Here is a 14034-nt window from a genome sequence, read left to right on the forward strand (position 1 = left end):
ACCTGGAAGAAGTACAAAGCCAGATCCAGGGTCCAGATGCCGAGAACGCCGCCGAGGTACGATGTGGGAAGAACCTGATAGAGGCCACCAGGGGTCATCAGGGCCCTGATACCGTCACCCTCTTGAAGATCCACAATCAATTAAGCGGTGACAAAAACCGACGGCCTTCTCATTCGCACGAAATCCACGATCCCCGAAAATAACCGTTCTAGCCTTTAAAAATTGAAAACGACATAATTCCTCCACCCAGCGAGGTTCAGAGTCTGGGAGTCGTCCTCGACAGCTCATTATCATTTCATTCCCACTTCAATAAAAATCAACCGAACAGATTTTTTTTTTTGTTCCAGCCTCCTCCGTCCCTGCCTCACGGCCAACAGCGCCGCCATCCTGGTCCGTAACCTCATCATGGTATGAGGTCGGGTCCGCGGGTTCGTAGACTTGTGACGCTCTGGGAGGCTGCGGTGACGGGTAACCAGAGCTGGTTCTGGTGCATTTATGAATACCAAACCGCACAGTGAAAACCCTGCCTCTACAACACACCGTGCTCCTAGACGTCAAGCTATACGTCTCCTACGTCTATAAATAAAAAGCATTATTATTATTATTATAAGATCTACATCAGGGGTGTCAAACATGCGGCCCAGGGGCCAGAACCGGCCCAACCAGAGGATCTAATCAGGCCCGCCATGTGATTTTCTTAGTATAGTATAAGTATAAATATGAAAACTGACAGAGGCTGATCTAAAAACACTAGATTGGCAAAAATGACATTGAAAACTGTCCTTGGTCAGAATTTGACCCCCAACATTAATGCAATCTGTGGAGGTCACATAACGCAGCGCCTTTCACAATAAAACAATGAGTCCAACTTATGTGAAATGATACTTTAGACACATAAACTCAAAAAAATGTCCAGATGGTGACAAATTGTTTTAATCCTGAATAAAAATACGATATCTAGATACAGGTGACTGAGGGTTTTTTTTTTGCAAATATAATAATATCTGATTTCCTTTAATATGTATATTTCAGAATAGACTGGCAAGTCCTTGCAGTTACAAAAGGATCAAAAGAAGGAAAGACTTTGACATTTGTCCAGATCTGCAGTTTAATATGTTCTGTTTGACTTGTTGGGCCCTCCAGAGGTCAGGTTAGGTTGATGTGGCCCCTCAACTGAAATGAGTTTGACACCCCTGACCTACATCTTCCATCCAACTGAAGAAATGCACTGACTTGCAGAGTCGGGAAACCGTTCAGTTTTTGGTTTTTTTTGCCATCTCCATTGTACGCCCGTGATCGATCTGTGATACATTTGAGCACGATGGTCACGATGCACACGTTAGCTGTGAGCTTTGCCTACCTGCAGGTACCGAGCCTGGTGGCCCGAGAGCGCCTCCCCCAGAGGAACCACCACCTTGTCCACGCTGCGCTGGTGGGAGTGGGCCCGGATGTCTGGGCTCTCGTCTGAACGCAGCTCGATGTGGGAGATGAGCAAATTCGAGATGACCGACTGCACCGACTGCAAAATGTGGAGAGACGGGGGAACAGCTTCAGCAACTACTCGTTTTCAAAAAAAAAAAAAAAGGATTTCCCAGGTGGCTGCGTCTCCATCCTCACCTTTGCATCTCCTCCTGGGGTAGCGCTAAGAGCCAGGACTCGAAACTGCTGCGTCTGAGACCCCAGCTGCCGAATCACCTGAACAGGAGCGACATGTAAAAGTTCAACTTGGTGGGATGGAACAGTCCCACCAATGGGGGGGGGGGGGATTTCATAGCAAGAGGAACCACGACTTCCAGGAAGATCAGTGGGCTGCGCTTAGCAACGGATTTTAAACGTGTTTAAGTTGAGGCAGAAAAAACCCAGAAGACTAATGCAACAAAACACAAGAAGGTACAACCATTGGGCAATAAACTGACGCTTTGACAGCAGCCACATGTGTCGACCTTTCTTTATCCAGTCAATTCTGAATTTAAATGTCTTTGTGGTTTTTCCTTTATCGTCTCGTCCACATTTTTTTGTGAATAAAATACTTTTCTTTCCATCTTTCTCAATCTTACATTTTTGGCTCACTGATTTTTTTGTCCAGTGAAATTTTTAATTCCACCATGCCAATTAAACATTTTTCTTTTTTTTTTAATCTCTGAACTCTGAGATTCCAACCTTTTAACATTTTTTCCCCCCGATTAAAAATTTGTTCTATGAACTTTTGGACTCAATTCTTTGTCTTCTTTTTTTTTTCCAGAATTTTGTTTTCGAACTTTCATAAACTTAATTGTTTAACCTTTGGAGATCAGAATTGCACAGTGGTGAAGCAGTGTGGTCAGCCAGACACCCGGGCTGCTGTGTTGGGTCACAATTAGTGATAATTATGTTTTTATTTTCCCCAGGGATTCTGACTGGCTCGCCAAATGCTTATCGTTACACTGCCCCCTGGAGGTTTGGCATGCTCATAGCAGCTCTGAACCAGGTGTACATGCAGATCTGTATCAATAAAGATATTTTTATAAACGTAAATGGGGGAAGATCAGTTTTTTGTAACCCTTGAAGTGGAGTTTGTGATTAATCTGCTTTGATTTGCTCTTTTCAGCTTTACAGACACTGATGTTGGCTCGCTGGTGTTTCTTAAGCATAATAACATCAAAAAAGTATTTAAAAAAGAAATGCTACCTGAGTCTCTGCTACGTGTAATAATGGCTGGAGAGTTACACTCCACACTACACTTAGTCTATCGGTCACCTTCGTGCAAGATTTTTTCTCCATTCCCTTGAATATCTTTTGAAAAAGCCCGAACAAAGTTGTATTTTATGAAGGGAAATTACTGGAATTTGAACCCTCAAACCATGTTCTTCATGTGTGATTCATGTTTTCCCTCTTCGGATTGTTGCGCGTAAATGATAAATGACTCAACCTTCTATGCTTTTCTATGGTTTGAACCTTTACCACAATCTGTCTGTGCCAGCTTTTTCCCCTCCTCCTATTCCATAAACCCAACCCCAACAGCACAAAACAGCCACATTTGAGCCTGGTTCTGCAGGTTTCTTCCTTTTAAAGGGCAGTTGTTTTTTTGTTTTTTTTTCCCTTTCCACAGCTGCTTAAGCTTGCTCATGTGGAAATGTTGGGTTTTCCTCTGTAAAAATGCCCAGAAATGGCCGTGTCGTATTTGGTGTTATACAAATATGATTGAATGGAAATCTGGTTAAGTCCAGTGTTTTTCTTTTTCTTCAGACCTGTGTTGGTAAAGATTCTCTCACAATTTCTGCTGCCTTTTTAGCATGTTCTTTAAAAAGTCACCTTCACAGTATTCCCATGATGCTCATTCACTTAACAACAAGCATTCACTTCTATAAGCAGTACGATCCTGAGAGGAACAACCAGCCAACCACACACTCACACCGGGGAGCAATTTAGGGTCATCAATTACCCTCACATGCATGAATATGAACTGTGGGAGGAAACACACACACACACACACACACACACACACACACACACACACACACACACACACACAGGGAGAACATGCAAACTCCAAACTGAAAGGTTCCACCAGTATGTGAACCCACAATAGACGCAAGATGCGATAAACAGCAGATAATTCAATGTTTCTTTTGTTATTTTCAAACCTGCATAGTCATTCCACGACCCAAATGAACCTGCTGGCAATCTACTTTTAACCCCCGAGTTGTTGCATTGAAGATGATGCGTATTTCTTTTTTTTTCTCAATGTGAGACACATCTTGTTTGTCTGTTCGAGACATGATGAGCAGGAGGGGTTATGAGGGTCAGCACAGTGGTTAGTACTCCGACCTCACAGCAGAAAAGTTGCAAGTTTGAGTCTGGACTTGGACTCTGGTATCCTTCCCAGTTCTAAAAACCTGTCTTAGTGTGACTGAGTGTGTTCTGTGGTGGACTGCTCACCGGCTGCCTTCATACAGTCAGATTCAGCATCCTTGACACGCACGCATGAGCAAACAAGCTCCAACAAAGTTAATAAAGTCTCAAATATGTGCAAAGCATAACAATATTATACGGATGTATTGCTTTTATCTTCAAATTGAGGTCCTTGCTACTTGACCATGTTGAGATCCAAACTTGGAAATGCAGTGAAAGTGAACGTGAAGAAGCTTTGAGACGAGCAGATGTTTTCTCATCTAAGAAGACCTCGTCGTAGATAACATTGTCTGGGTTTCATGTACCTGACAGTAGGCGTGGTTGCCCAGCGCCTTGTGTGCTTCGTCGATCACCACACACTTGACCTGCCGGGCCGGGCAGGAGTTCCTGGACAGGTCGTTCACCATGACCTGAGGGGTGAGGAAGAAGACACGCTTGGTCCTCCACACCTCTTGGCGTTGCTTTGCCGCCGTGCTGCCTGGAGAACCGCGGGGGGGAACGGTTAGGAGAACACAAGGACACAGACATGGTGGTGGTATTTTCACGATGGTCACCTGTCAGTTCAGCCATGTGCGCCTGAGGGATCCCCATCACTTTGTAGCAGGCCTCGATCTGCTGGGCCACCAGAGGCTTGGTCGGAGCCATGAAGACGATCTTCCCGAACGGGTACCAGCGGTAGAAGTTGTACATCACCACGGCGGCAATGAAGGTCTTCCCCAGACCGGTGGGGAGGCACACCAGTGTGTTCTGGACCAGGGCGGCCTCGGAGATCTTCAGCTGGTACTCCCTGACGGGGTAGTTTGTGGGGTAGATCCATACCTGAGCGGACGAGCTGTCAAAGTCTGGGAAGTCTGGGTAGGCGAGGCCACCCGGGGGAGTGGGACTGTGGGCGCCGGCAGCCGGCAGACTCCGCTCGGCTTCATAGACTGCCACGAGCATCAGGTCGTCATCGTCGTCACTGGCGTCCACGGCCGTGGGGTCCCCTGCTGTGCTCGTGGAAGCCCGACCCACTTCAGTCCACGGGGGGTTTGGAGGAGCTCTTCCTACCCCGGCGCTGCAGGTTGGAGTCGTCCCGTGTCGTCCGGCGGCTTTTTTGTCGTTTGTCCCCGCTTGAGCAACTTCGTTTTGGGAAAGAGAGGAGCCCCAGGTCTGGAACAAAGTCCTCTGATTGGAGCCGCGGCTCATTTCGATTAGTTACGGGACAGCTCAGTGCGAAAATGCCAGAGAACCGCAGCAGCATGGTGAGGAGACTCCAAACACAGAGGTCACGTCTGCGAAGGCGTCTTCACAATAAGATACCACATCGCTGGAAACACTTGTAATCATAACAAATGCGCATTCGGGTGATTAAACGTTGAACATTAACACACGCGTGTGGCAAAATGTTAAGATTAAAATGACTAACTATGGGTACATTTTTAGATTTGGTAAATACGCGCTTTTATTTTTAGAGTTTGACACAGGAAGTAAATGTACCGCACACAACGGGACTGGAGCCGGACTGGTATTATTGGAACAGAAGGGGAGAAAGAAAAAAGTATAAAATGTCAGGAAGGCATTGTTCAACTTTTTGAGAGAGACCCGTTTAATAAACAGATTATAAAGCTGGGTATGTGACGCTACACACTCATGTACGGTATGGACCGAAAAGTGGTTTGCAACCCGCCAAGAAACGAAAGAAGAAGAAGGAAGTAAACGTCATACTGACGTCACGCTCCCGCTCACGCGGTTTTGTTGCCATAGCGATGGACAGAGAGAGTTGGGGACAGGCCGTCACACGTTTCCAGGTAAAAATATCAAATTAAAGTTGTATTTCTGATGACAAATGAACGCCTTCGTCAAGTTTCTATAGTTTTATATAACCGCTGACTCGGGTTAGCCTGTTAGCCTCCGTGGTATGTGTCTGTTTCCACTGTTTCTACTCTTTAAAAACAACCTCTGACTCGGGTTAGCCTGTTAGCCTCCGTGGTATGTGTCTATTTCCACTGTTTCTACTCTTTAAAAACAACCTCTGACTCGGGTTAGCCTGTTAGCCTCCGTGGTATGTGTCTGTTTCCACTGTTTCTACTCTTTAAAAACAACATCTGACTCGGGTTAGCCTCCATGACGTGTGTCTCTCCGTACTGACTATTATAACCTCTGAACTTCACGATGTGCGATCCTCTTGTTTATGTCTGTTCCCCCTGACAGGCACGTGCACGTGGCTACTTACTGAGGACTGAGGTGTGGCACGCGCGGACAGACTTCGAGGAGGTGGTGAGGGAGATTGATGGAGCCTTGTATCATCTGGATTGGGGGGAGGCCCTCGTCTGCCTCCCTCGGTTCACACAGGTCAGTGTGACGTCAGGTGACCGGAAACCACCAGTCCACTCAATAATGCCTCAATCATAATGAATAATACATAAAACATCTTGGAAAATGTTTTCTCTATAAACAACCACAAATCATAGTTTCAAGTCTGACCAGGCAAATAGATAAATAAAATTGCTCTCTTTATGAAATTAAAGAAATGTATCTTAAACAGTTTCTTTCAATGGGAACAATAAAACAGCCTCACAGAAATTTAACACAGGGAAATTTGGCTCTTTGTTTCAAATGGATTTCAATGATATTGGAATGTTACACCCCCATGTTATTCCCCAAAGCGCTGTACGTTGTTTATTGCATGCACACACACCAATGGAGGCGTCCAGTGCTTGGGAGCAGTGTCTTGCTTGAGGACACTTCCAACAAGCAGGGAATCAAACCTGCAGCTGAACCACGTGACTAATGTCTCCTGGACAGGTATGAAAAGTCCATGCAGAAGATTCAGTCTGTACGATTGTCTCATAAAGCCACTATTATGTTGTATTTTGATTTTTAGTTTGTCTGTGAAAGGCTGTTTTTGTTGTTTCTATTATTAGGAAGAAAAAACAACAACATTTTGTCCATGCTGAAAACATAATAGTCACTGACAACTTTATGCATCCCTCATTAAAAGACTTGAAAAGAGACGTCATATTTAGTAGTTGTATTTTGATTTTCTTTACAGGCATATTGAAGTTTTTTGAATAACCACTGAGAAGAATGTCTGTATGTCTTTTGGTTTTGGAGAGATACTATTTTGCTAAATAACTGGATTCTCTATGCATGTGGTGCAGGAATATACTAGAATATATTATTTTTTTATTTTTTTTTAAACTTGAATGAAAGATCCAGTGTTTTCTTAGAAATCAAACATGATGTATCACTTTTCTTCACGCTCTATCAGACCAGCCCAGTGCAGCCTCCAGATGTCAGCGCAGCTTCTGCGTCAGAGGAGGGAGGAGAGCGGCTGGAGGCAGAGAGAGACGTTTTGATCAGCGGGTCTGTTGTTGGACGACACAGCGGAGCTGTGATGGAGGACGCAACGTGGAGCAGAACAAGTCCAGACCTGCACCGCGGCCAGGCTCACAACGGTGAGACATTCACTCGGGTCACACAGAGATCCGATCTGCTGCGAGGAGGACGTTTCAGAAGTGCTGAAACGTTTTAGATTTTATGGGCTTGGGGGCATGTATCTGGCAAAATGTCTACTTTTGAACTAGAATCTATTGTAAAATAAAGAGGAAGTGTGGATTTGGGATCTGACGTTCACAGGTTTGGATCCCACATGGAGTTCTTGAGCATGGGGGTTCATGTTCTTCAGGGAGACTTTTTTTTCTTCTTTCTAAAACACAAGTGAAGATATTGATTGTGAAAGCCGTGTTCAACTCGTGGTGGAGGAAGCTTCGAGGGAAAATCAGCGGCACAGTCCACAGCAGAACTATACACATTCGATTAATCTTTTCAACCTTTTTTGAGCCAAGACACACTTTTTTCTTTGGAAAAATCTGGAGGCACACCACCACCCGAAAATGTTAAAATGTGAACCTCTGTAGCCTCTATTAACAATATAAAGTCTTTCTCATCAAAGTTTTATCAACAGGAATCAAATAAATACAGAAAAAAAGTATTTCCCAATTTTCTCTCTTTTTTATTTTTACTCACTCAGTGTGAAACCTGGACCTGATGGATGAAGAGCTGAGATCCTGGTTCACATTCTTCCTTTTCAAAAACTTCTCCATCACTGTCACACTTTGATACAAGATGGGAGCAGCAGGTGGTGGTGATTAACCAGACTGACGTCTTTCAGTTTCCATTTCACCGGCAAAGTTCTGTGCTGCCATCTATTGGCGAAGAGTATTTATACATGAGTACTCTGCACACACTGCTCTCCCAGCTGACAGCGGCTGTGAGAGCAAATGTTTTTTTAGAAAAAAATGTGAAATTGGATAATTTCCCACGGCACACCTGACTAGATCTCGCGGAACACCAGTGTGCCGCGACACAGTGGTTGAAAAACACTGGATTAGAGGACAGGTAGCCAGGCCCACACCAATGTAAGAACCTTCAGCGGTACACGTGTGGACACAAAACCTTCGGATTGTCCCGGAGACGGGAGAGGTGTGACCTTCCAAGCAGGGTTCTGAATGTGACCCTCTCGTTTTCAGATCCTCAGCAGCGCGGCTCAGATCGGGATGGTCCTCAGACCCCAGCGGCCCTGTGGCTCCACAGAAACACTCTCACCATGGAGCTGCTCTGGATCCAGCAGGCCATTGACAGCAGGAAGAAGGTGAGACGGACGGAGACGGTCCCCTGCTCCTGCTGCAGGACCTTTATCTGTTGAGTCCGTTCTTCACTGGAGCTCTAAGTACACTTTTTTTTTTTCTCACAGAAGATCTCTTTGTGCTCTCCTCTCTTTTCTCCTTTCTCCCCTGCAGTATCTGTCTCTGAAGGACAGACTGAGTGTCTCCTGACAGGATGACAGCGGTCATGTGATACACTATGGTGGGGTTTGCACAGTATGTATTGTGGATAAAAATGTATAATTTTGTGTTTTATTTATGTATAAATTAATAAATGCAGTGTTCCTATTTTCTTTGCTGTGTTTTTTGTTTTTTTTTGGTGTGTGCAGGGATTTTATGAACAAAGCTCTTTGTCAGTGTCAAAGTAAGTAACTCACACCGCACCGTGTTACCTGATCATTTTGTACAAGTACATGGTAACGTTTGTGCTTTGGGAACAGGACTTCCAGACAACCAAGCTTAATTTTTACCAAATGCTTTGAATTTTCCTTTATTTTGTACATTTTTAAAAAAAAAACATGTTTCTATTTGCATAAACGTGGGCACAAGGAACAAAACTGATCCAGAAGCAAGCGTTTCCAACAATTTATTAAAAAAAACAAATAAAAAAAAAACATCTACATAAGAAGGAATCACCCAAAGACGCCATTAAACGGTGCCGGTAAAAATACAGACATTACTGTAAAAGTGACTTTGCTTTAGAGTTCTGTCCTTTTTATACACTTTCTTATCCACTTTAAATATTTAACATAAATACAGGAGGACAGAACAAAGAAAAACCCCGTCGGACCCAAAGATGTGGCCGTTAGACCAGAAGCTGATATCTTCTCGTGGTACGGTCACAACATGTCGACACCACGATCAGCTTCACGTCTGCCCTTCAGAGACTCGCTGTTCCGTGGAGCTGATGACACACAGCGTGACGCCGGCCATGGTGAGGAACATTCCCACGACGGCCTCTGCAGACAGTGAAGTTTTGCACGTGAAAACGCCTTCACAACCCGTGTTCTTTCAGAAAGCAGACGATATCTGAAGGGGGTGAAGCTCTCGCTTTCGGCAGATCAAAGCTGAAAACCCACTTTTTTAGATTGGCTTTTAACTCCGTCTAGGGCAGTGTATTTATTCTGTATGTTCTGTTTTTATGAATCTCTGGAAGGCTTCCAACAACCTGCAGCACTGTCGCACCTCCCACAGTCAGCACCTGTGTTTTATGCATTATTCTTGTATTTGTTTCTTAATGCATTGTTTTCATAGCTTTGTTGTAAAGCACTTTGGGTACCACTGGGTTATTGTAAAGGGCTATACAAGGGGTCGGCAACCTCTAATGCTCAAAGAGCCATTTGGTCCCATTTCCCACTGAACACAAAATCCAAAGAGCCCCACATATTTTATTTTGACACTCCCACAGGCAGACCATGCCAGGAGGACACGACACACGAAACCTTCTTCACTGCTGGTTGACAACTTACAACTAATAAACTAAACTACATGAACTAAGCAACAAAAACCCAACACAACACAATTATTATCAACACTACAAACCTAATATAACCCCCAATAATTGCATTTAAAACACGACAAACAGAAACTCCCATGATGCATTGCAGCTATCAGCTCCTTTATTGCTTCACATTATTAAAATGGAAGATAAATGTGGGAGATCTGGGTTGTTAGAACCATGAGTGTGATTGTTGTGGCTTTAATGTCCTGTAGTTGTTGTGTAATTCACTAGAATGGTCCGTCACTCTCAACAAATCTGCCATGAACCTCCTGGAATTGTCGGCGCTCCGCAGCGCAGCAGTTTTACTGTGAAAGGTACAGGAAGCTCCCAGCTTCAGATACCTGTTGAGCCGCTGTCATGACCTGCAGCCGCAATTCTACGATCTTCATGCCATTATTGTTGCGTAATGACGTTACATCGCTGCATCGTTCACGACACGACTACATTTTATTCCACTCTTTTTAGCAGGACTGCGCTCTGGGTGGCTTTGCCTCCTTACGTCCCTCCGGGATGAACTGCAGGGGGACCGAGGCTCAAGGAGGGACGAAAGGGGCTCGGCGGGTTACCGACCCCTGGGCTATACAAATAAAATTTGATTGATTGATTGATTGACAACAACAACAATGTCGGATCGCTGATTAAAGCAGCCGTGGGTTTTCTAGATTTCTCTCCGCCTGGTTGTGTGAGGAGTGGCTGTTGGGAGGACCTCCCGATCAAACTCACGTTTTCCACCAAACTCTTCGCCCAGGAATCTGCCGGTGAGCAACGTCCAGATGAAGGTCAGGGAGTTCACCACAGGAACCGCCAGAGACAAGTCTGGATCACAGAGCGTTTTCTCAGTTTACGTGTAGAAGTTTGAGCTTGGGGAACAGTGAAGAGGTTTGAATACTGCTGCCGGAGCCACTCGTCGTGTTTTTACGGCACAAAAAGCAGCGGTTCAAACGTGGATCTCTTTTCTGGGAGTCTGAAGCCTGTAGTTTTTTTTTTTTACCAGCATCGTTCTAAAGACAACACTTCTATAGAGGTTTAAACACTACGACTGGTCAAGCTAGTTTCTGTGACGAGATCCTGTGGACAAAAACGTTTGACTCTCCTGAACGATGACAGGCTGGTTAGACACCAAATATGGTGTGAACCTTCTGTACGTTATTCAATAAGGTACAGAAGTGTGACTCACCTGTGCTGGAAAGTGTGTAATAGAAAAGCAGAGAGCCGCTCTGGTTGAGAAGAAACGGGACCATGTACTACACCACAGGGCCAAAAGAAGAAGAAGAAGAAAAAAGTGTCAGATTTCACGATTGTTTTGGTCGGAGTAAAAGCGCCTGTAAGGATCAAAATCTACACTTTGACACAGTGTGAGTGTGTACCTGGACATTGAGCAACAGGAACTTGACCTCAGCCAGCCACTGGGACACTCTGTTCGGTCGAGTCACGCGTTCTAAACCCTCCGATCCCGTCCTCAGGAAAGGATTGGTGCAACCCCACAGCAGGGACACCAGGATCAGGCAGAGCACTTCCACTGCAAGACAGACAGAAGGAGACAAAAGGACACAGATGGAGACAGAGATAGAGAGACTGTCATTGACAGACAGACGCACTGTTTTTTATGTGTAATTGTACATTAAGTGCTAACTTAAATCACATTATGGGTCAAGGGCTCTGACTGAGCAGATGTGCACAAATAGAAAACGAGTTCCTGGCTATTGTCTAGGGATGTGAAAAGTTTCACCAATATACAATTCAGGTTGAGGCTCCTATGAGGCTACAAAGGATGCCGCTCAGAGTGCAAAGATACAGCTTAAATGTTTCCCGTCGTCCAGGGAAAGAAACTTCCTGTCGCGGATCCCTTTAGCCGAGAGTTCCTCAAAGAGCAAAAAGGAAGATTTGCTAAAGAAAGAACTGGAGGGACACACATGTCACATGTCGGAGGAACAGCAGAGGACCCAGAAATGCAGTCCCTGAAAGAAATTGTTTTTTTTTTTTTTTTTAAGGGATGGCCAAACGAAAGAAGTGCAGTTTCCCAAAAGAAATCCAGCCTAACTGGACGTTCAGGGATGAGCTCACTTACACAGCTGGGTTGATCTTCAAAGCAGCAAAGCTTATTGTTCCTGAACCATGTCGTCAAACATTGAGGAAGTGGTGCCTCAGTGTGCCATTTGTAATGAAAACCGCAACAGCAATGCACGAGAGCCATTAACGTCAAACCCTCTGCCTATTTCTACTCTGTGAGGACTATTTGTCGAACTCTCCCGATATCATTAAGCTGAAAGACACTAGCAGCAGTGGTGTCACAGTTGCACTGAAACCATTGTTTGCGAGGCATGGTACTCCAGATGTCGTCATCTCAGATAGTGGTCCGCAGTATAACCAGCACTGAGTTCACACACTTAGCAAGAAGTTGGGAGTTGAGACACATTAGCAGTACAGATGATACAAAACCTGCTGCAGAAGTCTGATGTGAAAAGGGCGACCCCTGTATTGCACTGTTGGAGTATCGTAGTGCACCACTGGAGGGAGTAGGTCTGTGGCCTCACTGCTTACTCCAGATGGAAGTGTTCAGGTGCACATGCAGTTAAAGACCAAGCAGGAGAAACAAAAACATTCGTTTGACCAGCAAACCGGGTGAATTTCTGACCTGCAGGCCAGTGATGACGTCAGAATGCAAAGAGGAGAGACATGGCAGCCAGCCGTGGTGGTGGAAAAAAACAATGAGCAACCACGGACCTTGTGTGGTTAGTACACCCGGTGGGAAGAATATACAGGAGAAACACAAAACATCTCCTGAAAACCCGCTGAGAAAACGTTTCCACCCTCACAGGAACCAGAACTCTACCGGCACACTGAGTCAGCAGTGAAAGAAACTGGTTCAAGAGAGGAACCTGCCGGCAGACGACAGGGACACAAAACGATAACTCTGAAACTCTTTCATGCCAAACTACATCTGGCAGACATGCTAGGTTGCCGTCTCGATATAAAGACATATTTGAGCAGGTACACAATGAATGGTGAAATGTTTTGTTCAAGTGTGAAGTTGGAAATGTTTAATTACACTGATTAAAAAAACAAAACATTCAAGGTTGTTGCCATGTTTTGTATGAACTTTAAATATGGTTTAAATTAGAAATGTTTGGTGATTGTTTGAGGGGAAAAAAATTGTTTTTTTTTTTTAAAGACGTAATGTATTGATGTTTGTGCCTCACGGGCATCCGTAGTTGGAGTACTCAAAATGCGTAAGTGTGTGACGTTGAGCAGTCCGAGAATACAATGGGTGACCGCAGTTTGTTGTTAATATTACGGCCCAAGTAAAGTGGAAGTTTTCTGTAGATACAAGCCTCCAGAGTCGTCAATATAACACTTGATCCCACGACCTTCTTGCTGTGAGGCGAGAGAACCAACCACCGAACCACCGTGTTTGTTTATGAGACAGACTGCTGTTTATGAAGGCGAGCACGAGTTGCCCTAAGCTATGAATAATACTACACCAACGGGAACAGATGTGTTGTAGTTCACATATAAATATGTAAAAGTCAAACAAGAGAAATAAAGTTAGAATTCCATGTAAAAGTCGTATTTCTTATCCGCGCTGCTCACCTCCGGTCACCATCCTGATGCAAAGCGCCGAAAACAAGCTGCGTTCAAGAGCCGAAAACCGAGATTGAAGCCCGTTTTAGCATTATTGTTCAGTGATACCTCACATTGTTGACCTTCACCAAACTTGTTAGACCAGATAAAACTGGGAAACATTCCGAATATTGAGGAGTTTTAAGATTTAAGAGTGATTTACCCTGATTGATTTACTTTGTAACCCGTGGTTGTTTTCTTGAATGCAGCTTATTTTTGATGGTCCCGGATTCACCAGCAGAGGGCACTGTGCCAAAGAGAACAAAACAAAACAAAACAGGAGAGTTTTATAATAAATGAAAGAATATCGTGTGTCATTTAAAAAAAAATCTAAACTGGAATAACGTTATGGTAACTATGGTAACTGGCAAATTT

General features: G+C 44.5%; 3 protein-coding genes across 3 annotated transcripts in view; 1 reads left to right on the plus strand and 2 right to left on the minus strand.

Annotated features, from left to right (window-relative positions):
- Positions 1-5076, minus strand: part of fancm (FA complementation group M) — a gene marked incomplete at its 5' end in the record, with an annotated part of 40109 nt that extends 35033 nt beyond the window's left edge. Inside the window, 4 exons of the mRNA XM_080512689.1 lie at positions 1361-1519; positions 1618-1695; positions 4197-4369; positions 4446-5076. Coding sequence (XP_080368815.1) covers positions 1361-1519; positions 1618-1695; positions 4197-4369; positions 4446-5076 — 1041 coding nt within the window. The remainder of the gene's footprint in view (positions 1-1360; positions 1520-1617; positions 1696-4196; positions 4370-4445) is intronic.
- Positions 5077-5512: 436 nt separating this feature from the next.
- On the plus strand, positions 5513-8762 carry iqcc (IQ motif containing C). Its single transcript, XM_080512635.1, has 5 exons — positions 5513-5678; positions 6082-6222; positions 7142-7328; positions 8403-8524; positions 8673-8762. Exons 1-5 carry the CDS (start codon positions 5637-5639, stop codon positions 8706-8708), a joined length of 528 nt encoding a protein of 175 aa, XP_080368761.1. The 5' UTR covers positions 5513-5636; the 3' UTR covers positions 8709-8762.
- Positions 8763-9011: 249 nt separating this feature from the next.
- tmem234 (transmembrane protein 234) lies at positions 9012-13648 on the minus strand. The gene is made up of 5 exons (XM_080512432.1): positions 13630-13648; positions 11406-11557; positions 11216-11282; positions 10762-10854; positions 9012-9496 (listed from the first exon to the last, which is right to left on the minus strand). The coding sequence occupies exons 1-5, from the start codon at positions 13640-13642 to the stop codon at positions 9405-9407; spliced, it is 417 nt and encodes a 138-aa protein (XP_080368558.1). The 5' UTR covers positions 13643-13648; the 3' UTR covers positions 9012-9404.
- Positions 13649-14034: the final 386 nt, after the last annotated feature.

Source organism: Blennius ocellaris, assembly GCF_963422515.1.
Source record: "Blennius ocellaris genome assembly, chromosome: 17".
Lineage (NCBI taxonomy): Eukaryota > Metazoa > Chordata > Actinopteri > Blenniiformes > Blenniidae > Blennius > Blennius ocellaris.

Excerpts from the sequence above, each read along its gene's own strand:
- iqcc (XM_080512635.1), top strand. The coding sequence starts at position 5,637 with ATGGACAGAGAGAGTTGGGGACAGGCCGTCACACGTTTCCAG. Across the intron at positions 6,223-7,141 it reads GCCTCCCTCGGTTCACACAG|ACCAGCCCAGTGCAGCCTCC; the intron begins GTCAGTGTGACG and ends ACGCTCTATCAG. Across the intron at positions 8,525-8,672 it reads CCATTGACAGCAGGAAGAAG|TATCTGTCTCTGAAGGACAG; the intron begins GTGAGACGGACG and ends TCTCCCCTGCAG.
- tmem234 (XM_080512432.1), bottom strand. Across the intron at positions 11,283-11,405 it reads TCCTGTTGCTCAATGTCCAG|TACATGGTCCCGTTTCTTCT; the intron begins GTACACACTCAC and ends CCTGTGGTGTAG. Across the intron at positions 9,497-10,761 it reads CGAAGAGTTTGGTGGAAAAC|AGGCCGTCGTGGGAATGTTC; the intron begins GTGAGTTTGATC and ends CACTGTCTGCAG.